Raw genomic sequence first — 23,837 nt, forward strand, 5'->3', positions numbered from 1 at the left:
GAGGTCGCACACCTCTGGAGCAACTAGGGGTTAAGTGTCTTGCTCAGGGACACATTGGTGTCTCACAGTGGATTCGAACCCGGGTCTCTCACACCAAAGGCATGTGTCTTATCCACTGCGCCAACACCACCCATATAGTAATATAATAATATTTTGATTGTACTTTATTGTACACTTTATTGTACTCGTTTATTGTTTACATGAATTTATAAATGAAATAAATAAAAAGGGGAAAACAAGATGAAAAAAAAACACATCTTTGTTTTTCTCTATCTCCTCTAAGAGGACATTAATTTCATCCTTTTGAAAGGTATCTTTTTTTTTTTTTTTTTTTTTTCAGCCATTTTGTCAGTGTCTCCGCCTGTATGTAGGTGCTTTATATAGACTTGATTGTATTGATTGGTAATCCAAAACAGATGACCATTATTAGGTTAAACGTTCAGAATACGATTCCATATAAGGTTACATTTTAGCACTTCGCGAATGGACAGCGACTCCTAAGTAGCACGTAGAGCGCGTTCTCGCGCGTTCATGTTAAGTGCATTTTTGGGAAACGCTCGTGGAATTGCTGCGAGCGTTCGTAAGTTTGCACGTAGAAAACGCTCTTAAGAGCTAAGATACATCGTTATCGGGAAACCCGGCCCAGAGCGCTGCTGAGGTCCTCTTGGGTAGAGAAATTGTATAGTTTTACTCTAACATCTAATTTGCTTTAAGTTTTTTATTACCAATAAGTGAAATTATTATATTATTATTATATACACACACATTTTTATTTTTTTAATGAAGTATGAATATAGTCTGTATTTTAAACTGTAATGGCATAACAGTTTAAAATAAATTTTTCTGTTGTAATATATTTGAAATTTTTTATTTATTCCTTGTGATGCAAAGCTGAATTTTTAGCATTGCTCCAGTCTCCAGTGTTGCACGATTATTCAGAAATCTTTTTAATATGCGGATTTGCTGCTCAAGAAACATTTATTATCGATGTTCAAACCATTATATTCATTTCTGCTCGTCACCAAGGCGACATTTCTCAATAAAAGACATTTCTCTTAGTTTACCTTAATGTACTAAAATAACAAACACTGAAATAAAACTATATATATATATATATGTAATGTATGTATATGTGTATTTATATATGTATATATAAAAAGCAAAAAATCACAAATGAACTTGCCACAACTTAAAATATGAAAACAGAAAAACTAATAATAAAAATAACAGGTAGCACTTTATTTTAGTCCTATTCCTCATGTACATACTATGTACTTATTATAGTAATTATAATAACTAGGTACTAATCCTGAACCTACCCCATGTAGTTACCTTGTATTACCAGAACTTTCTTAGATAAATACACTGTAAGTACACTATAAGTACATGTTAGTACACCAAATAACATCTTGGTGGTACTAAAAAAAAAATTCTTCCTTAAAAAAAGCAGAAATAAAGTCGAGCAAACCGAGTGGTCAAATTTTTATTAGTATTAATATGTTTAACATTACAACTTTTTGGGTTATGTGCAAAGTAGAAATCATTCCAACTCATGTTGAACTGGTAGACATTTGAGTCAATTTAAACAATCTTTACAGAATTCATCCATCAGTCTACACCCAATACCCCTGCAGCCCCTAAATGACAATTACACATTTTATTAATCTGCACTTTGACATTTGATTTAACTCTTTTGGATATATTTTTTTAAGATTTAAAAAATGGTTTGCATCCTCTAGATTTGATCCTAGATTTTACTTCTCTGTACTATATGATGTTTTAGCAGTGTATTAACTTACAGCAGAGCAAAACCTGTCATTTAAAATTCTAATCTAGACTAAAGTCTAACTAGTACAAAAATCAATTCTGTGTGTATTTCTTCCATGTAATAATTGGCCATGTATCACAAATCTCTAGTCAAATATATTTCCAGTATATAATCTGGTATCTGTGACGATTCAGTTTTAAACATTTAGTGCATCTTTTATAGATTTCATTGTACATTTATCCTCTGCGAGTCCTTCCCTCTCCCATGGTCAGCTTGATCCTAGTTATTTTCATACGTTACATCCCACACACCCTGTTGGAGACTTTGAGCTCCCCGCTTAACAAAAAACCAGACACAGAAAAATGTTTACTAAGAGAGAAACTAGTCATAATGTTTGCCTACACACAAAAGTTTCTATGCGTTATATTGCTCTTGGCGTTCAGTCTCATTCTCTCTGTAATATTGATTGTTGCTATACAGATGAACAAATCTGAGAGCAGCACACACACACACACACACACACACTAACAAGGGAAACAGGAAGAGGTTTAATTGAAGGAGAGGAAGGGTCAGAGTGGAATTTGTCAAAAGTGGTTTTATCTTGTTACCCAGCCGTCTTCACCCCACTACGGCTCACAGATAAGAGTTTCCACCACAAACTTGTTCTCAAAGTGGAGAATCTTGTGGCAGTTGAGAGCCTCTCGCTTCTGGATACCTGTGAAAAAGAGAAAAATGGTGTGGTGAATGCATGTGGCCCACGTATGTGTCAGCTCAATATCTGACAATTGTGTACTCTTAATATATTTATTACTCCAATATATATAGTAAAAAAGTAATACTCTGAAATATTATGATTTAAAATGCTTTCAATTTTCATTTAATTTATTCCTGTGATGAAAAAGCTACATTTTTTTTTTATTTTCTGAAATCATTCTAAAAAGACTGATTTGCTGCTAAAGAAACATTTCTGCTAAGTAAACGGTAGCGCTGCTTAATATTTATGCAGAAACCATATCATGATATTAATTTCTGTTAGTGGCAGAGGTAACATTTCTCATAGAAAATGACAAAATAAAAAATGCATCTTGATATCGATGTTGAAAACTGTGATAATGCTTGATACTTTTATTGAACTGAAGGATGTTTTGAATTATAGGACGTTTGAATTGAACAGTGTTGATTTAAAATCTGTAAATGACAAAATAAATAAATTCATTTAATAAATCAGAAATCTACAAACTGTGAGATATATATATATATATATATATATATATATATATATATATATATATATATATATATATATAAACTTTTATAACATTATATCATAAATAAAACATAATATCAAAAAACACCCTCGTAAAGTCTCATTAATGGGACAAAGAGTCTTAACTGGCAAATACTGTCTATAGGGGTTAGTGTGTAATTGACTGAAGAACAATGAGACGCTCGGCAAAAGTACAGATGGATGCATGCGTTTACCAAAAACGGCCTCTCTGCGCTCCAGTTTGTAAGTGTCTCTCCCTCTGCAGAGGCCGTAGATGAAGTAACCCAGCTGATCCACATGCTCCAGCTTTCCGGTCACGATCATCTCTTCACGCACCAGGTAGGACTGCGGCAGGTATGTTCCAGCCTGCGAACACAACCAAAGCTTTACTATTACATGCTTGAACACAAGACTAAAACTGTGTTGCAAAGCCTTGCCAGTTATCAACCTGGACTACTTCATTTCTGGGCATTACTCATGTGTTTTTTAGTAGGCAGTTCAGGAGGTTTTGAGGCAGGCTAAAAGATGGCTATTTTGAAGACGCTCAAATATAAGATGGCAGGATTGCTGCGGTTACCTTGATGTTGACAAGAAGCTCCAGGAAGTCTTTGGGCGGCATCACCACAGAAGTGTTGAGAGGAATGATGTAGCATTTGTTCAGACGCAGATCCAGATAAGCTGTCAGTCTCTAAAAGCATAGAAGGAAAACCACCATGTTATTATTTTGGTACGTGTAGTTTATTTTGGGGAATCTGATGAAATCGTGTGTGAACGTATGGCTTTGTAAGGGAGATAAACCGCGGCTCTCACCCTGTTAAAGTCATGAACGATGTCAGCAGGGTCGCTGTCGCTGAACTTGGGCACTGGGATGTTGATGAGCTCCACCCCCTCATCCTCCAAAACCCTCACTCTCTCCTCAATCCTCTTGGATGCCGATGGCAAATCCATGCTGCTTTCCTCCTGGCTGTCCTGCATCTTGTAATTTTCCTCATGGTAGTTCACCCCGCAGAAATACATCCTCTCCTCCTGAAGACCATCATTATGAAGAGACACATTCATTCACCATGATCAACTAGACACATCATTCTGTTAGAACAGGGGTGTCCAATAGGTTGATCGCACATCATTTTAATAACCTTTGCTTTCTCAACCGGGGATGCCATCTAACTTAAAGGGGTCATATTATGGGTTTTTAAAAATCATTATTTGGTGTATTTGGTGTAACAGAATATGCTGACATGCTTTAATGTAAAAAAAATTTTTTTTAAGTACTTAAGGCCATTTCCACTCCCTAATATATAGATTTGTATTCATTAACTACATTTAGACATTATGAATGACAGTAATAAAAGTAAGTTTGATCAGATGTAATATATTTATTGCATCTGTAAGACGTCTGCTAAAGATCTGGGAATCATCTGCTGTGTACTCTGACAAACGTCTCAGAAGCAGTTTTACATCCTTTCTAATACATGTCTATTTGAAATCTTACAGGAAACATCTTGAAACATACTGCAGATGAAAAAATACATCTCAGCACAAAAATAAATCTTGCAGATGTAAATGCAGACATCGAACAGACAGTTCTGAGATGTGCATGTGTGAATAGGGTGAGTGCTTTACTGTCAGGTGCTGGTGCCACCTTTGTAGAACTTAATGGCACTAATGCTGGTGTCCTCAAACATTAATCTGGAGCCCCTACAGTGGTTCTTGAAGTCAGAAAAGTCATAACCATGTAAGAAGAATGTTGTCTGTGGTATATTTTTAGCGCAAAACAATAAGAAATGCCACAAATATCACCGCACATTTTTAGAAAAGCTTCAGTCATTTTAGGCTGCAAAAATCAGAAAAAAGTTCCGCTTTTTTTCCGCTGAATTGAAAATAAATAACACTAGAATACAAAGACTGCTAAGGCCTACTGCCTACTAAGAAATTAAAAATATCTATTTTTTTATTTTAAAATGAACTGAAATTAACGCAATACAAAGATACATCCCAACAAGCTTTTTATACATTTATGTATTTTATTTATTTTTCACTTGGTAGATTTCGCAAAAAAGTCTGGGCACCCCTTTGTTAGATGTTTCAGTATGCTTAAGGAAATGGAATAAGACATTAGTGAGTTTTGAAGTTTGCACCAATTTTTTTTTCCAAAGAAAAACAAACATTTATATTTAATAAGTGTCTGTGAATATTAAACCACAAAAATGTTAATATGAAGCCTGTGTTCTGCATGTTTCTGTGTGAATAAATGGCACAGACAAACGGTTTGGTTTACTACAGAAGCGCACCTGACACTTGCTGTGTTTTCAGCCTCTGTTGCCTCAGTATGAATAATACATCAACACATGAACATAACCTCTAAAACTGCTCTGGGTGTCACTTAATGAGCATTTGACCATTTTTTCTTATGAGTAAGCTATTGTTAAATCACATACAAACAGAAACCTTAAGGTCTCCACAGCAACCTGTCAAAATTCAAGTTTGGTTTAACTAGAAGAAACTGTGAGAGAAATATTACCTAATCTAATGATCGTACTAACTACTATTAATAAAATTATTAAAACATTTTTAAAAGGAATATTTACCAGAAAGTATATGTATTCATTATCATTCTTTAGAGAAGCTTTTGATTATTAATATTTACTTAAACCATTAAAATGGAATCCAGAAAATTAATGGGAAACAGGATTTGAAAAAAACTAAACATTTAAAAGGGCCTTAAAAGTGTAATTTTTTGTTAAACTTTTAATGAATTGCTCTTTAATACCACAAGTGTTATGATTTCAATTAATAAGACAAGCTTTTTGATGAATACAATTTAATTTAAGCATTAAAACAGAGTATAGAGAAATTAAAACGGAAAAATGGAATTTGGTTATTTACCGCCGACAAGATATTATCTTAATTTAATCGTTGCTACACCATGACTAAAGAAATAAGAGAAAAAGTGCTTTGGAATTTCCATTAACCAAAAACTTCAACACCCATAATGCACTTTTGACAACAACCATAACACACTCTGTCAAACCTTAAAATAAATATATTGTTGAATGCATCCTGTAATGCAAAAACAAAAAAACTAAAAACTAAAATTCTATTAAAACCTAGTTAAGCCTTGCATTTCAATCATACTGACAAAGAAATCACTGAATCTATGTTTGGACTTTTTATTGTCTTACATTTTGAAGTAAATCTTAAAACATTTGAATACTTTTTAAGGATCCAACAGATCACTTTCTTACTCCGAGTTTTCATGTGGTGCAGCGAATGGATATGGTTCTCTCACCTCTATGAAGTAATACCTGTACAGGTAAGCTCCGCCCACAACCACGCCAGACAGAATGAGGGCTAGACCCAAACACATGCACCAGCACCAGGCCCTGGACTGCTGCCTGATATGCAGACCATCCTCCAAGTCCTGTATGCACACATAAGCAGGAAGAAAAGATGAAATATATGTTTCTAGTAAAAATCAGCAGTTGGTGACTACTTTTACTCTTTAGTTAGCATATATAATCTAAATTTTTATGTAATATACGGTCTCACTTCATGATGCCATATGTATGGGAACTTACTGTTGGGAACTGTGTTTTTGTTTGCAAATGTTCACACAGATTGCAATCTCTAGTGCACCCCGCATGTGTTTATTTGTGGTGTTTTCATCAATTTTATGTGCAAGCGTATTTAGTCTGGGTGTGGCTTTGTACAAAACAATTGCATTGTGTGCAACAGATACTGGGAGATTTCCAACCTCCCTCCAGAGACCAACAGGAACAAACACACTGCATGATGCAAATGAACAAAAACATCAGCTGACACAGATGAACAAGGACAAAAGTGAAAGCAAATCAGACTGAAAATGGCGACAATTTGGCACCAAATCTTTTGTTTGTGTCATTTTTCATATACAACACAATGAGAGCAAAAGAAGATAAAGCAGCTAAGCTTTCCTGTGTTTACAACAGCCAATCATGTTGCAGACTCCAGGGAAATCATGAGCAACAAAAACAAGTTCATTTCAGCTAGAAACATCTATAATATACATAAAGGTTCTTTTACAGGTGTGTCTAAGGGATGCAGTCTGTATTCAATTTCCCATGACAATGCTGCAATTTAAATGAGTCTAGTCATCATTACCTCTCCTCTAGTCCAGTAAACACCAACCTTATGATCTTGCACAGACATATTTCAGATTTCAAATAGCGTCTGTTTGAAAATGATTAGAGCTGCAAATACTATTCAAGAATGAAAACAGTCAACATTTTAATATCGATTAGTCCAGTCTGTGTACCACCATCAGCATCAAATTCTTCAGAAAGCAAGTGGTCACATCAAAAATAAAGCGAAACATATCTCAAATTAAATGCTATTTTGATAATGTATTATCCCTTAGAATAAAATGGCTAGTTTTATTATTATTAGTTTTTATTAAAATACTAAAATATTCTGTTGCTTACAGAATTTGTTGTTACACAAAAATATATAGAATATGTAATGTATGGCATAAAATGTATAATATATATGATTTTTCATATGAAAATATTTTGTAATGTCCTTGTTACACGTTGTATAACAAATATCATGCACTTACTATAATTACAAAATGAACCTTATTGTAAGTAATAAAGATTTTTTTAAAATACCTCACTTGCACATTTACACACAAACACTCCTGTTTCAAACACACACAGCCTTGCCCTCGCACACACAGACACACACTGCAGATTATGGCATGGCTAACAGAGACCGTCTTTGTCTAAATAACCCGGTCCTTCAGGAGTTTTTCCAAAGAACAAAGATGTCTGTTTTAGGTAGTCAAGTTCAGTGAGGCTTTGATCACCTGTGTGACAGAGGATTTGAGACCACACTGCATGTTTTTTACAGCTTATCTCATGATGAATTGACACCTTTTAACTAATTTAGTTAAGTATTATAGTCTCTGATTGCCAGGAATGTCTAAAGGTAAGAAGCATTACTCCATGCATGAAACATTCTGAATCAATTTGTTCTTCAAGACATATGCCTGCCGAAAAGCTCCTTGCTTAAAGTGCCAGAGAGATCAGGCAGCACTGTTGGTCTGATCGCAGTGGCAGTGCTTCAGCAGACACAACGGTGTCTTATGAATGATTCACGACCTCTTCTTCTTGATTATCAACCCAATTCGCTGACTCATCCTCAGTGCCAGCTGATGATCGTATTTGAGAAACAGAAGCAGCCAGACGGTGCATGCATCTGCGTGGGAGCTGGTCTCACACTTATGAAAGTCAGCTGGCTAAACATGTATTTCCTCTTCCTGATTTTACTATGTTTAAGACTGCAACCTATTCAGGAAGTACAAGAGACATGTATACAGCCGCATACCTTTAAATTTAAATCTTATATGAAATTAACGGTTTAATTTTAAATACTGCAATGACTGCACAGACAATCATCAGTCTACTAGAACAAGCACTGAAAAATGCAATGCATGATATTTATATGTGTGTACGTGCATTCCTTTTAATGCAATATTTTTTATTTATCTGAACATTGCACGTGCACGCATTGGGAATCTTGATGGAAAACATCTCAAAAGTGCAATGCAAAATTGGATTTTTCTGATGTTTTAAATCCTGGTGTCTGTGTTGGGACTGTCGGCCATTTTCCTGTGAGCTCAAAGCTGTCTGACACTCACTAACACACACACACACTCTCGCTGAAACAAGGCAGGAGATGGCTTCCCTCTACACTCACATAAACAAAACTACCAGACAAAAAATAAGGTTATAATCCTCACAAAACCCAAACAAACATCTTCTACGTGTTCCAGTCATACTGACGTAAATAACGTGTATATTCCCGTCAAACATCAACTATGTTTTTATTTACTTTGAATGTTTATTTTTGCAAAAATCCTATTCATTAAATGTTTTCGTATGTTTATTTAAACACTCTGACCGCCCACAGTTACAACAAATAAACACGTTATAAAAAATTAATGATTAAAAGCAATGTTGTTATTAGCGTTGTTTTCTAGTTCACTAACGTTAGCCGGTTAGCGTTTGTGCTAACGAAACTCACCACATCCTGAGGGATCAAAGCTTCATCCTTCTCCTCCTTTTTTAAATCCTTCTGTCCGAGAGCGGAGTTGAAAGCGAGTTTCACCATGTTGTGTAACTGAAATTTGTTTTGTCAATGTTGTTTTTCCCCTAACCGAACTACAGCCAAGAGAAAGCTTGACGATCTCGACGACCTCTGTACACTGTGCTGCTTCACAACTTGCTGTGGAGCTGGTGGCGAATTTAGCTCGAGTAGGAAGGGGGCGCTGTTTCCACCAAATATACATAACATAGTTTATTTTACTAAAGTTAAATTTCAATGTAATACATATATTACATGAACACACAACGTATACTATACTATACTATAATATACTATAATATACTATAATATAATATAATCAGTTCACTGATGGGGCGTGGTTTAAAAAAAAACAGAGACTGTCCAACCTACCATGTTGAAAACTACCAGGTACTGTTTATTTGAGTGCAGGTAAGGGTTATGTGGAAAAATAATATGTTATGAAATCCTTGCAGTAGTATTACAAATGCAAAAGGTGTTGTCTGGTCGAAAACAGTTAGAGTAAGTTTGCATGAGGAAGTTATGATGAAATATTGGTAACACTTTACAATAAAATACAATTCGTTATTAATTCAGGTTAATGTTAGTTTAACACTTGAAATGTTATTATGTAGAAATTAACAGTGGGCAAAATTAAATACTGTAAAAGTATTGTTTTTGGAATACCTAATGCATTCAGTAATATTAACAATACCTTATTGTAAACTGTTACTTTAATATTTTAACAAAATACCACACTTAAAATGCTATATACTTAATATACTGGCATGTACAAAAAAATATATAATTTAATATACATGTGTGTTCAATAAAATCATTAGGCTCTTGAGAAACTGGAATAACATTCATTAATGAATTATCCATAACAGTAATGTCAATCTCACAGAAAGTACAGTATGGCAATCTCACAACTTAAGGTCAGGGCATGTGTCCTTTCAACAGGTCAATGCTCTCTTCAAAATGAGTGAGAAAAGGCCTGAAGGGGAATTCATTTCACCTGAGCCTCAATAAGGTTAGGTCTGGGAGAGATAAGGTAATGTTTTAACTACAGAAAATCCCTTTAACTTTTTCTGAATGGCTGGAAGTCCTGCTGTCTCAGGTTGGCTAATGGCAAGAATAGCTGCTCTTCAGGGGGAAAATCCTCCCACCGCTTCCATGTCCAACCTGAAAAAGACATAATTAAAAGACACTGAATCTGAAGCTTGCATTGAAATACTGTAGCAATACTGCGGCTGCTTGGCATATGGGCAGATACAGTCAAATAATTAAAAATGAATCACCCAGTTTTCTGTATAAGCTACACTCATTTCATAAACTGAGGTCTAATACTAAATAAACTAATTTATACTTGGTCACTACTTACTCATAGAAATCAAACATACAACAGAGAAAACCAAAGCACATTATTTGGTTTCACACAGTGAATGACTATGTAAAAATCAGATTTTGACTATCGACATATAGTCTGGCTCACACTAGTGTTTATTCTGGCTTAAAAGCACCCATTTAGATATTACAAGTGTGTCTAGACAAAATATAAAGCGACCGGTTCTTAATAATTGAATATAAATACAACTTATTATGTCAAATTGTATGATCATAAGTGATGGATATACTTAAGAAGGTCAAGACTTTGAAGTTGGGACAGAGATTACTTGTGTGTAGATCTTTTATTTATATGTTAATGTCATCTTAATTAATAACTTGTTTAACATATATGTTACTTTTAACATAAAAACATGGGATTTAAGCTTTTATTGATTTATAAAAAGCCATGTCATCATTATCATACCATATATAAAAAAAAACATTTTAATATTTGCTCAGAACTGCTAAAACCTGTTGTAATGGTGACTGCCAAGGTCTCACATGACAGATTTTTTTCTGATCTGTGGGTGGGCCATCTGGGCCTGAGACTACACAGGCAATAACACATTCAAAGAAACGGTTTACCTTCATTCTTCTCTGGCTCCAAATTAACTGGTTCAGCTGAGAAAGACCTGTCCAGTTCTCCCTGCATGAAGATTGTGACATAATGGTAGTTTTCTTCCAATCTGATGGAGTTGACGACTGATCCAAAGCGAAGGTTCTTCAGTCGGACACCAGCTTCCTCCATCACCTCTCTCTGGGCACATTCCTCCCAAGTTTCTCTAAAAAATTTAATTAATTTTCATACAACCCATGTGTATTAATTCTATAGAAAAGTTAACGAATAAGCAGGAATTAGAGAGAATTCGATACATTAGTAAAAGACCACACTGATGCATTTTTTGTGACAGTAAACTCACCCGAATTCAATGTGACCTCCTGGTAACTGGTAGGTTCCTTTCCCAACTCTGGTTTTTCTTTTTCCTAACAGGACACATCCTGGATTGGAGGAGTCTGTCACAAGAACCCCAATTCCCACTCCAGGACGTTTGAGGATGGGTTTTCCATTTTGAACGGCTTCAGACATTGTATTAAAACTGTGTTAAAACAGATAAACAGTTATATAGCAGTTGTCCAAATTTGATGTCCGCTGAATCCCTATGACTTTAATGTATTTACCTGGAGTACCATCTAACTTAATGTTCTAACCTTTCAATAAAAAATAGGAATAATAAAATCACTCGTTTTTGTATTTTACAGAGTAAAATGGTGCATTTTTATAGTTTAAAGGTGCCATATGCAAAAATTGAGGTAAAAATATCCGTAACGACCTACACGCATCAAAAGAATGAGAAGAAATAAGGGCGATGATGTCATTAAAAAAATGTCAAGTTATAGTGCTGCAGAGATATCAACCTTAATTAGCATTAGCATTAGCATTAGCATTAGGCGGTATGCGGGCAACATAACCACCAGCCAACCTGCAATACACGAATAACTTAACGTTACCCATTTTATTATATCATAACTAACCTGCTCTGTCTAGTTTGTTGGTCTCCATGTCCTCTTTGCTTCGTGGTTTTTCTGAGCATGAAAAAATTGATGTGTGGCGTGAAAGCGTGAGAGTTGGCACATTATTTCCCAATCAGAATAAAGGACCGGTTGATTATTGCTGTTTAGCTTTTGTATTAATCTATGATGTGTCCCTGTTTGCGTACAGGGACATAAAAAATAAATTAAAAGTGATACGTGGACCAAGGTGTCTGAGATTGTTCATTTTAAGTAAAGGATCCTAATATTTCGTCCACAACAATATTTAATGAGGTTAACTTATAACTCCTTGTGGTTAGTCTGCACGAGATCAACAAGCTTGTTTGCTTTTCGGCCACTTTAAATACAAAATAAGCATTCGATCTACGTTAGAGCGTCTGAGCGCTCACAAATCTTTCTGCATCGTCATGAGCAGAGCGGCAAGAGCGATTTTTGATGCTCTTGACACCGGCAGTGTGAACGCACAGTTAGGCTTCGGCTATGGCTGTAGTGTTGTTGTGAAAGTAGGGGCGGAGCATAGAGACTATGCCGTTTCTTGTTTGTTACTCTAGAGTACACCAATTCACTTTATTGAGGCATACTGCCCCCATCTGGTATGGAATGTGGAGTATGACTTGATTTTTTTTGCCAAACATCACAGATGGCACCTTTAACATAAAGGCACTGAGATATTGTGAGAAAAGGTGGAGGAATCATTATTGTGTTAAAAAATGACTGATGTCTATGTAGAATTCAAATGATGCAAGCTACACCATAGAAACGAGTGTCTTTTTTGTTTTCACATGTCAAAACTCATACCTAGAACTTTACAAGGTGGAGAAAATATTAATAGATCTGCTTAACAGTTGATTTGTGGCTTAAACACTTAAACCATTTCTGAATGATGAGTACATGATTCAATAACTTGCCACAATGCACAAAAATACACTCACTTGCTGCCATCTACTGGCGTAAGTATGAAAAGAGACACTGGAGGAATATTTTTGCTGAGCGGATTGAAAATACTCGAGTCACTGGAATGAATCAAAACCCCCTCCACTAGTGAGAGGGAAGGACATGTGCAATGCTGGGGATCCGCATAAGCGTAATTAAGCAACACTTTACTGGAAATCACATCATAATCTAACTTACCTATATCTTATTTGATAGATGAATCTCCTAACAGAAAGCATACCTTTCACGATCTGGTTGAAGCTTGTGCACTATGAGATGTACAAACGGTATTAAATAATCTTAATTCCGATAAGAAAGCAAATCTTTGTCACAGTAAACACGTGAATTGATTTGAACAGTAAGCTTTGGTACACGCGGAAGGACATCGCCAGCTGCGATTCTCAAACTGGAGCTACGCAGTTGACGTACGTCCTGGCGCAGGCGCGTGCAGTCATTTGTTTTTGTGCTGCGCTGCTTGTGCACAGAGCAACATGGCGACGTCCCTGATCTGTGGCCGGTTGTCCGCTGGACTGAGGAATTCCGGCTCCAGGACGACTTTAAGCTCAGCAGCTAAGGTCAGTTTTGCGTACACACTTCAGATAACTATATGCGACTGTCATTTGTGAAGTGGCTTGCTTTTTTGACCACTTTTAGTGAAACCAAGTGGGCGATTCTACTTTGACATTAGCCTTCAGGCTAGCTGCCTGTCATTGTTACAAATGCTTAGGTTTGCAAACCTATTCATTTTCTTTTGAGGGGGTGCGCTTTTGTAGTTAGGTAGATTTAAGTTAAGTTCTGTGTTTGTTTGTTTACATGGTTATCATACACACTGTCCATGTCATCTGGGGTTTCGAGTTAACTTTGACCTACATGGACAGAGGACCAGTCTGTTTTGTTTCACTTCAGTATTTCTATTTAACTGTAGTGCCAGCTAGTTAATAAAAGTAACTCTTAAACCACTGCAACTCTTAAACTGCCAATATGCATGTTGTAATGAACAAAATGATAGTATCCTTTACTGGAAACCTTTCTGAATCATAATTTGAATATCATAAATGTTTTACTTATGGTCATTATAAGGTTGTACCCTTGAGTAAGACACCCAAGTTGCTCTGCTGTCCCTATATTGAGTGTACTCTGGGTTACAGCAAAATATTAATCAGTCATTAATTCATCTGTTAATCATCTTTGTGTAGCCGATACGTTTTAATAGACATAATGCTTCCACATATTCTAATATCCCACATATTATTGAAAGACTCTACTAAAGTCAGTTAAGTATTAATCTGTTGAGCAAGGGAAAGGGAAAATCCTTTTCCTTGTAAAGCTGAGCTTGTTCATGTTTCCGTTTGCGAATTCCATTTAGCAATCTATAAAAGTTAGTGTTTACAGTGTATATATGACCATGGCTTTGTAGAAACAGTATCTTGTTTGCCAGAATTTTTATTTGTGTTCAATTTAATTAGTATTTTCTCTCTTAACTTTCGATTACCAGGTGCTTGGCGGGACATCGGGTCTGTTTAGTAATCATGGGACCCAGTCGTCTCCAATGCTGTCTGTGCAGCAGCAGAGGAACCTCTCCCTGCATGAATACATGAGCATCGGGCTGCTGAAGGAAGCGGGCATCTCTGTGCCCGCAGGTTTGGTTGCCAGCTCGCCTGATGAGGCTTATGCCGTTGCCAAGCAGATCGGTAAGAACACATGACATATGCTGGGTACTAATTGAGGAAAGTCATCCATGTTTATTCTCAAAGGGATGCAGGCTGCATAACTGTTCCATAACATATGCACACCGACGCATTTGTAATTTCCACTGTTTACATGTTTTTCACATTGGAATGATCTTGAGTAGTATTTTAACGCCGCACATATACGTTTAGGGAATGCCATTGGCAATGCTTTTATGCAGGTCAGATTACAGTGCTTTGAAAAGACAGCCAGCTTACTTAGGGTCTTGAATTCACTGTGTGTTTGTGTTTCAGCTGTTGTGCTGTTCTCACACACACTGCAGTCTAAACATAGATTTGCATCACCTCTGGATATTGTGGATTGCCTAAACTATAATCAAACTGTCAGCATATAGGCAGGACCTGCACAGATACGTGATGGACAGGCAGTGCTGTTAGCTGGAATAAAGGAGGGAAGGGTATCGTGTCACAAGCACTAAGGGACTGGCTTTAGACTGAGAAACATGCACAATAGAGAATGGGTTTAATTTACCCATTAGTTTAAATCTTGGTGTGTCCTTAACTTACTGTTTCCAAATGAATAGCCTTATTATTTGCTGTGCATTTCATCTCTGGTAAATGCACTGAACTGTACATTCAGGGTTGCAAAAAGTAGGAGTGTTTTATTTGCAAAATTGCAACATGGACAAAGTTGGAAATGTTTATAGTTTCACAATGGCAAATCAGTGGTTTAATAGCATTCTGTCGGGCACTTCCTTTTTTTCAGTGCTCCAACATAGTAAAACTTTAAAAGGGTAAGTCGTCCATTCGTCAAAAGCTGAAAATTCAGTAAATATTTACTCAACCTCTTGATGTCTAAACCTCCTGTGAATGATGTTCTGTGAAGTTCATCAGAACATTTATGCTGCTGTTTTCCATAATTTCTTAATTATTCTTATTATTATTATTTTGTGAACCTATTTTTAGGATTTATTGATGAATAGAATTTTCAAAAGAACTGCATTTATTTCAAATAGAAAGCTTTTGTAACATTATACATGTCTTTAAAGGTAACACATTCATGCTGGAAATTCATTTATTTAAAAAAAATCACTTGTAGTCTAGTGAAGAACAGTCAAATTCAAGCCATTAGGAATAAAAAGGCAGCATGATCATTTTGCTTAATATTTCCTTGTTTGGATGGGTCTTATGGGTTTGGAACAAAATGAGGGTGAGTAAATAATAACTAATTTTAATTAAGAATATTTTAGTGTTAATGAAACACATAGTTCTGTCTTTTTACTGGAAATATGTAACTAACTCCCAGTTGAAAATGTATAAAACTCTAACTTACTGATTTTACTAAACAGGCGTAATTGAGTTTATGATGCCATGCCTTCCTAAATCGTTCTTATTGGCATTTCACGTCTGTTGTTTTCAATTAAAAACTATTTAATCCTCCCTGGTCTGTTATTTGGCCTTACATTTATCATAACAATCAGGTCCAGACTTTCGTAAGCCTGTTCTGTGTGTCTGTACAGCAGGTCTGTGCAGGTTTGGAGACTGTAGCTGATTACAGTGTGACTCACTGGTTGAAGATGGGGCAGCTCTGTAGTGAATCTTTCATCTCTGTCAATTTAAGTGCTATTTGTTTGTTTGAGCAAGGGTTGAGCCGCGTGTTTTGTGTACTTCTGCGTCTGTTCGGCTGGAATTATTCAAGGTTTTTCTCTTTCTTGTTTATTCTTTCTCGTTTTTCAGGCTCTAAAGACCTGGTGGTGAAAGCCCAAGTGTTGGCAGGTGGTCGAGGCAAAGGCTCTTTTGAGGGAGGATTGAAAGGCGGTGTCAGAATCGTTTACTCGTGAGTGTTTGTGCCTAATTTATTGTTCATCACTATCACTTTTCCAATTTCCCCTTTGTCTTCTCACTCGCTTTGTGTCTGCAGGCCAGAGGAAGCGAGAGATATCTCCTCAAAGATGATTGGCAAGAAGCTGTTCACTAAGCAGACCGGAGAGGCAGGGCGGATCTGTAACCAGGTGTTTATCTGCGAGCGCAGATACCCACGCAGAGAGTATTATTTTGCCATCACCATGGAGAGGTCCTTCCAGGTAAGAGGTCACGGACTAGGCCCTTGCTGCTTGGTTTCTCTATGAAACTGCTTTGCATATGTGCATCCAAGTATAAAGTCTTTTTACAAGCGTTCAAAAATGACGTCACCACTTTGTGCTGCAGTAAGCAGAGTGGTCAGTAGAGGGCAACTTTTACTGTGTCTGACCTGAAACGTCAGCACTATACTGGTTTCACCTGCTCTTAAAATATATGGGTTCTACTCCACCCCCTACAGGGGCCTGTGCTGATTGGCAGTTCTCAGGGGGGTGTGAACATTGAGGATGTGGCTGCAGAGAATCCTGATGCTATTGTGAAAGAACCTATTGATATCGTGCAGGGAATAAAGATGGATCAGGCTATTAAGGTGAGGTGCAGAGTATTACTGTATATCGACATGTTCCCACACTGACCTCTGCATGAAAAATGTTTTTATTCTTTTTTTTTTTTTTTTCTCACTCTCTCTTAGGTGGCAGAGAAGATGGGTTTCCCCCCTGCATTGATCAATGAAGCTGCAGAAAACATGTTGAAACTTTATGATGTGTTCATCAAGTATGATGCATCTATGGTGGAGATCAACCCAATGGTGGAGGATTCCTCTGGCATTGGTAACCTAAAGCAGACACCTTACATTTTATATACATTGTGTACACAACTCCAGTCCTAAGGCTGCACAATCAATATTGCAATATGGATTTTTGGATCAGGCAATTAAATGTCACACTGTGCTCATTTATTTTTGTGCAGATCATGATCTAGTGTTTGTTTCAGCTTATCAGAATATGCTGGTTCATTTAATGTGAACTGAGCTGCTCTGATATGCTTTAACAGTGTTAGTGCAGAAAAGCAATGCATGGTCAGTTTTTCAAATGCTGTGCACTATAATACTCCATAACAAGCCTATAGTTTCATGCATCCATAGATGTTTTATTCTGTGCTCTGCAGTGATGTGTATGGACGCTAAGATCAACTTTGACTCAAACGCTGCCTATAGACAGAAGAAAGTGTTCGACATGCGAGACTGGACCCAGGAGGATGTCAGAGACAGACAGGCAGCCAAAGCAGACCTCAACTACATCGGCCTAGATGGCACTATTGGCTGTCTGGGTCAGTACAAAAACCCACAACCATCCATTAGAGAAACCTTATCACAGCACTGAGTGGACGATTAAAAAATTAGACCCACATTTCAGCATTTTTAACATTTCTAAATAAAGAATTAGAAGTAAAGATCTTTATATATTACATTCCACTTTTAGTAAACTTTCTGTGTTGATGCAATTTGTACCATTTTGACCAGTTTGAATATGTGTATGTGTAAACAATACGCTTGATGTCACCTGTGTTTAGTCAATGGGGCTGGACTTGCTATGGCCACCATGGACATCATTAAACTACATGGTGGAACCCCTGCTAACTTCCTGGATGTTGGAGGTGGAGCGACTGCACAGCAGGTGACGGAGGCCTTCAAGCTCATCACCTCTGATAAAAAGGTAATATCACGATCAAGGGAATTATATTGGCTCTTGCTCTTATTGCCGCACTTTTATAACGTCTCTTATGCCAGAAAGTATTCAGTGCTTTCCTGTGTTCTCTGTAATAGGTCCAAGCTATTTTGGTGAACATCTTTGGTGGCATCATGCGGTGTGATGTCATCGCACAAGGCATTATCATGGCTGTCACTGACTTAGAACTGAAAATCCCCATCGTAGTGCGGTTACAAGGTGAGGGAGGCCGAACTTAATACTATGATTTTGATTGATGGTTCGGGTGACTGTGATTAATGGAGAGGTGAAGGGATAGTTTGTAATCCAATACTTTATTTAAAAGGGCGAGGCTCTGAAAATTTGAATCATATTATCAGTAATAAAATTATAGATTTTTCTAGCTACACACTATTTTAAAATCACGTCATTGGTTAGATATTGCTGTATGAAGTACAACTTGCTTGCAACTTGCTAGCCATTATGATACTGACTTTTTTTTTTTTTTTATCATTAACTGGTTCACAGATTGGTAAGAACGCTTCTTAGAATTCTTTAGAGAAGAAGTCTGAATTTGATAAATTATTGAAAACCTTATCAAGTGCAGACGACTAGAAAGTTCATGGAAAAGTCCTGGAAATTCATTAGTCAAAAACTGTAAGGACACTGTACTGTCTATATCAATAAAAGGTAGCACAAATCCCCCAGGAAGACCTGGAACGTCTGGGAGAGAGGAAACATTGACAGAAGGGTGACAGAAAGAAAAAAGGTTTCTGGAAAGGGATATTTGTGCAGGTGGCTCATGTTTTCTGTCCTTCATCTCACTCTCATCACACTTGTCTGATCTCCAGGAACAAGAGTGGACGATGCCAAGGCTCTGATCGCTGCCAGCCCTCTGAAGATCCTGGCCTGCGATGATCTGGACGAGGCGGCCAAAATGGTGCGTTTCTCTTATTTATGCATGCATATGGGCAAATTGAAACTGATATGTGGAGGAAGTGGAGAGATGAATCTACCCATCATGGTTCAGGAATCAGATTGATAGTCCAAAGAAATATGAGGTTTTAAAGTTGTTTTTCACCCAAAAACGAAAAATTTGTCATCGTTTAGTCACCTCTCAATTGTTCCAAAATCCTATCACTTTCTTGAGAGACAGGACAAAACTTCCCTTAAATTTACCTGCCATTAATGTTTCAAATGGCAGCATTTACACTTTCTATTTTTTTGAGGAAGAATAAAGAATAAAAAATTCACATGCATAAGAAACACTTCACAACAAGGTTCAATTCATTAATTTCTACATATATATTAATATATAAGTTATAAATAAATAAAAATTATACAATGTCTTTCAAGTATAAAATATAAATGGTGTTAAGGTATTTTGGATAAACAAATCAAACTAATAAATTATGAATAAATTAATCTAGATCAAAAAAATGCTGTGTAAAACAAAATGCTGTTCATTGTTAATTCATGCTACCTAATACAATAACTAACGGTAACAAATTGCACCTATGTTAATTAAAAAGAGGAAAGTGTACAAAAGGAAAAATGAAAGCAGATGTTGCTGTCAAATAGAATCAAATCAAATCTCATTATCATACAATAACTATTTCCAAAGCAAAGAAGATTTCCAGCTACAAGCAATTTGTCTTTCCTCCCTGAATGCAGAACCACTGTATGATCACAACAGTCATGCACTTTTTGTATTTTACTATTAAAATTTAGGACACTGTAATATAATTAAGATGATCATAATAAAAGGTCAACTCTGAAATATTAACCATACCTTTCTTAATCTTTTTCTCTAGGTTGTAAAGCTTTCTGAAATTGTTTCGCTGGCCAAAGAGGCCCAGGTTGATGTCAAGTTCCAGCTGCCCATCTAACAGAGCAAGCCTACAAGCCACATCACTATTCTCACCATCTTATATGAACTAAATCTAACACACTTGAGCTTGTCTAGTTTCAGATCTCCACAACCCCGTGTCCTGGTCAAACTTCTGTCATCTCTTGTTTGTGTCTCTCTGCGGTTCCCCATTCCTTCTGTGTCATGAGTGCTTTCATATTGTAAAAGCACATGTGTATCTGCATGGTGCAACTTTCATTTCATGCAAATCAACCTCACCCAGTGCAGAGCCCATCAAACCAATCCACTAACATACTACTGTTGGGTTTTTTGGTTCCATTGGTTTAGATCAGGTCAGTGTTACTGCCTACTCTCGTTTGTTTCATCAATGTTATTGTTTGTTTGAGTTCTTAAGTGGAGGATGTATTTATGTGGAACTGTATTTATACTGTTGAAATGTACTTGGAGATCCGGCTCTTTGGATAAGAATGTCTCGGACAAACTGATCTTAACTTTTGCCACATATATATACACACACACAGTATCGTTAAAAGACAATCCCACCCCCTCTTTCTTTACCCTTCCTCCCTCCCTTCCTTCATTCTGTTTCCCGGGGGGGAATGAGTGTCGCTGCAGGATGTCTTCGCTGTTCTCCTGAAGAGAAATGCACCATTTCCCTTTTAAGTAAACGCACAAGCACTCACAGGGAATGTGTGTTATTGGTGTTCTCTCAGTTTGACATGGAGCCACCGGTGCAGCGGCTGCAGAAAAGAATAAAAATACTGAAGTGTCTCAGAGGATGATGTTTGATTCCACTCAAAGGCTCTGTCACTGTCTATTTTTGAAATGTAGAACATGTACTTCTTTGGCAAAGTAAGTCCCTTGAATCATCTTTCATGTTAGAGTGGGTCCTGTAGTGAGAATTCAACTTTCTATAAAGAAAAGTGCTCTGAATGTGGCAGCTCACAGTTTGAGGTCTGTAATACCTCAATCATCCATTAGCATTCCTGTTCATCTCAATGGCAGATGCCTAGCTGGTACAGGACTTCCCGAAAGTATGTGATATATGATTTATTTTTCCTATATTAGATTTGTGTCTAAAACTGAACTTGGTAAAATTGCAAATGACTTGCTTCTTGCTCCTAAATAAGGCTGCATTTCACTGTTTAGATTGATTTTAGTGCAGTGCTTGACATCATAAATCATGACATACTGTTAGATAGATTACAGAATAACATTGGTATTCAGGAACAGGCATTAGATCAGGGTCTAAAAACAGAGTTCCTGGTGGGCTACAGCCCTGCAGTGTTTAGTGTCCGGTAATTAAGCCCTTCAGGCCTGTTTGCAAACTACATGGTATATGTGTTGGATCAGAGTTCAGACTAAACTCTGCAAGGCTTGTCCCTCCAGGAATTGGGTTGTTTAGATCCTACCTGTCCTACACTTACTATTTTGTCTCTGTAAATTAGTAAGCATGTAACCTTACAGTGTTTAAAAATGAAGTGCAGCAAGGATCTGTGTTAGGCCCTCTGCTGTTTTCATATATATGCTTAAAGATGATTAAAATCAAATAGATGCAAATAGTTAATAAAATATGCCTATATTTATTTTTTAATGAATTTATTTTGAGTGCAGTAATCTTGCCTTTTCTTATGCATCACATTAAGTTTATTCATTTATGCAAATCTGTAATACAATTGTGTGAGACAATTTATTTGTTGCTTTCAAAACTGTTGTTTTTTTGTTCAACAGTACAGGTGCTTTTGAAAGCCCAAAAGTAACTGTACTGTACAAAGATAGAAAGATATGTTCTGTAGACAGACAGTTTAGATACCGCATCTTCCAGCATCCTAAAAGGATCATGCTAGCTAAATTTATGTTGTGCTATAGCTCAGGTTAATATAGCAAATATTAGTCGACTGATAAATCCACTTCTGTTACAATGTATTATTAGTGCTGACATGAAATGTCTTTAAAATGCACTGTTCAGATAAGTGCTTAAGTTGGGATGAGTTTGGCTTCAGGCTGCCTGTTTCAAATGATTCATGCTTTAAATAAATTAAAACGATACATTTCTTTGCTAAGGGTGATGTACACTAACCTATTAAAAAAGCTGTTTCATATGAACAAGTTTTAATTTCATGCAATCTTAGAGATGTTCTATCATAATCCCTAAAGGGCTATATGGATTGTGTTTAAATGTTTATGGGAATATGTTAAATTTTTAAAATGGGACCAGGCAAACTCATATTGATATGCTCCCTTCTGTGAGCATACATAACCTCTCCAGCTCATGTATCTATATTGGATGTGAATCAATACTGCACTGCTTCATATTTTTTAATTATGTCACATAGTAGTTGCCCTCATAAGCTGTACATCTTTAGATCCTCTCCTCCTTGCATGCCTGAGATGAATCTATTAATTCTTTAAAAAGATACATACTAAAATATTTAAAATAAAATGATTTATTTCACAGTTGCTCTTTTTGAATATACTTTAGAAGCTCACTTCAAACGTGCAAAATAGGACAAATATGGCTGTTGATTTGTGGCAAACTTGTGGTTGTTTGTGGCAAATTTGCAGCAAATGGTTGCAAAAAGTCTGCAGTTCCTCACCAGTTGTAACTCCCATTACCAGACCATTTCCATCGCCAAATTTGAGTCAATACATACATTTCTGTCACAAATGTATACATAGCTGTTTGGAGATATATTTCTCAGCTGAAAGTCAGTCGCTGTGATATTTTTACTTCCACGATCGGTAATGCTCAAGTTAAGATTCACCTCAGTGGAAATGAAATTTGCATAATTTCCCACCATGCTGGAGGCTTGTTCATATTTACCTGTTTATTTTTGGTGGAGTGGGGCTTCTGAATTTTTCTCCCAGCGCTGAAGTTGACGCACCCCTGAGGCTGAAATTATCCTCAGCTTTTGCAGGAGAACTTCTTCAGGGCTTTGCCTGTGAACTCACTGGAACTAAGTTGAAATGACATCCTGGAATATTTTATATTGGAGATTTGCATTTGTCCATGAGAACTTTTCAGAAAAGCAATTTGTGGATTTAAAAAATTCTTATAATATCAGAATGTATCATTCACTCCATTGCCTATGCATTTCAGTGATAAAAATAGGGCCCTAAGATTTAGGCCACATGATGCGGAAAACAGACTGAATTACGAATCCATTCATTAAAATGGAATTTACTGTCAATGGAATTGTGTAAAAATTCTGATAAATTAATCAAAAGTAAGTTTATTCACTTAATCAAACTGGGATATTGATTAAATGTTAGACTGCTTGAAACATAAAGTGTGCATTTTCCACATGTGTTTCTTAGTGAAATAGCAGCAGAGTTTCGTGTAAACATGCACGCGCTCTTGGTATTTTCGGTCTCTGCTTTCTCGCTGTATGAGGACAATGCTCAACATGAACTCCATGTCAAGAGCTGCTCTTCACTGCTACTCGCCAAAATAAAAGTTTGTTTACCTTGAAAAAATTATGACGGAAATTACACAGGCCTAACTGGTTTGTTGTGCGTTAGCTGACTATTGTACATGTGAATGTATTTGTCAAAGTAATAGTAACACTAATAATAATAGAGTTTATTAAAATATGATTTTAAGGAATATAACAATTGTTTGTCAATGCTAATCAAAACCACAAAAATCTGAATTTTTTTTTTTTAAGGAAAAAATTGGAAAGGAATTGTTTACATTTCATTT

At 36.4% G+C, this 23,837-nt stretch overlaps 3 protein-coding genes across 4 annotated transcripts; 1 reads left to right on the top strand and 2 right to left on the bottom strand.

The window, feature by feature from the left end:
* Positions 1–1,467: 1,467 nt before the first annotated feature.
* Positions 1,468–9,319, bottom strand: LOC113092538 (integral membrane protein 2B-like). The gene is made up of 6 exons (XM_026258148.1): positions 9,099–9,319; positions 6,325–6,456; positions 3,846–4,061; positions 3,613–3,723; positions 3,251–3,401; positions 1,468–2,483 (listed from the first exon to the last, which is right to left on the bottom strand). The coding sequence occupies exons 1-6, from the start codon at positions 9,183–9,185 to the stop codon at positions 2,395–2,397; spliced, it is 786 nt and encodes a 261-aa protein (XP_026113933.1). The 5' UTR covers positions 9,186–9,319; the 3' UTR covers positions 1,468–2,394.
* Positions 9,320–9,988: 669 nt separating this feature from the next.
* Positions 9,989–13,406, bottom strand: nudt15 (nudix (nucleoside diphosphate linked moiety X)-type motif 15). Of its 2 annotated transcripts, none has more exons than XM_026258169.1 (4): positions 13,209–13,406; positions 11,447–11,623; positions 11,112–11,308; positions 9,989–10,322 (listed from the first exon to the last, which is right to left on the bottom strand). In XM_026258169.1, exons 1-4 carry the CDS (start codon positions 13,247–13,249, stop codon positions 10,219–10,221), a joined length of 519 nt encoding a protein of 172 aa, XP_026113954.1. In that variant the 5' UTR covers positions 13,250–13,406; the 3' UTR covers positions 9,989–10,218. The 2 variants fall into 2 exon arrangements, with proteins under 2 accessions (XP_026113954.1, XP_026113965.1); XM_026258180.1 differs by having other exon boundaries at positions 13,252–13,402.
* Positions 13,407–13,441: 35 nt separating this feature from the next.
* Positions 13,442–22,185, top strand: LOC113092548 (succinate--CoA ligase [ADP-forming] subunit beta, mitochondrial-like). The gene is made up of 11 exons (XM_026258157.1): positions 13,442–13,585; positions 14,506–14,701; positions 16,436–16,535; positions 16,620–16,782; positions 17,019–17,147; positions 17,250–17,388; positions 17,726–17,887; positions 18,131–18,273; positions 18,384–18,504; positions 19,116–19,204; positions 20,079–22,185. The coding sequence occupies exons 1-11, from the start codon at positions 13,502–13,504 to the stop codon at positions 20,151–20,153; spliced, it is 1,401 nt and encodes a 466-aa protein (XP_026113942.1). The 5' UTR covers positions 13,442–13,501; the 3' UTR covers positions 20,154–22,185.
* The last annotated feature ends 1,652 nt before the right edge of the window (positions 22,186–23,837 follow it).

Source organism: Carassius auratus, chromosome 6 (assembly GCF_003368295.1).
Source record: "Carassius auratus strain Wakin chromosome 6, ASM336829v1, whole genome shotgun sequence".
Taxonomy (NCBI): domain Eukaryota; kingdom Metazoa; phylum Chordata; class Actinopteri; order Cypriniformes; family Cyprinidae; genus Carassius; species Carassius auratus.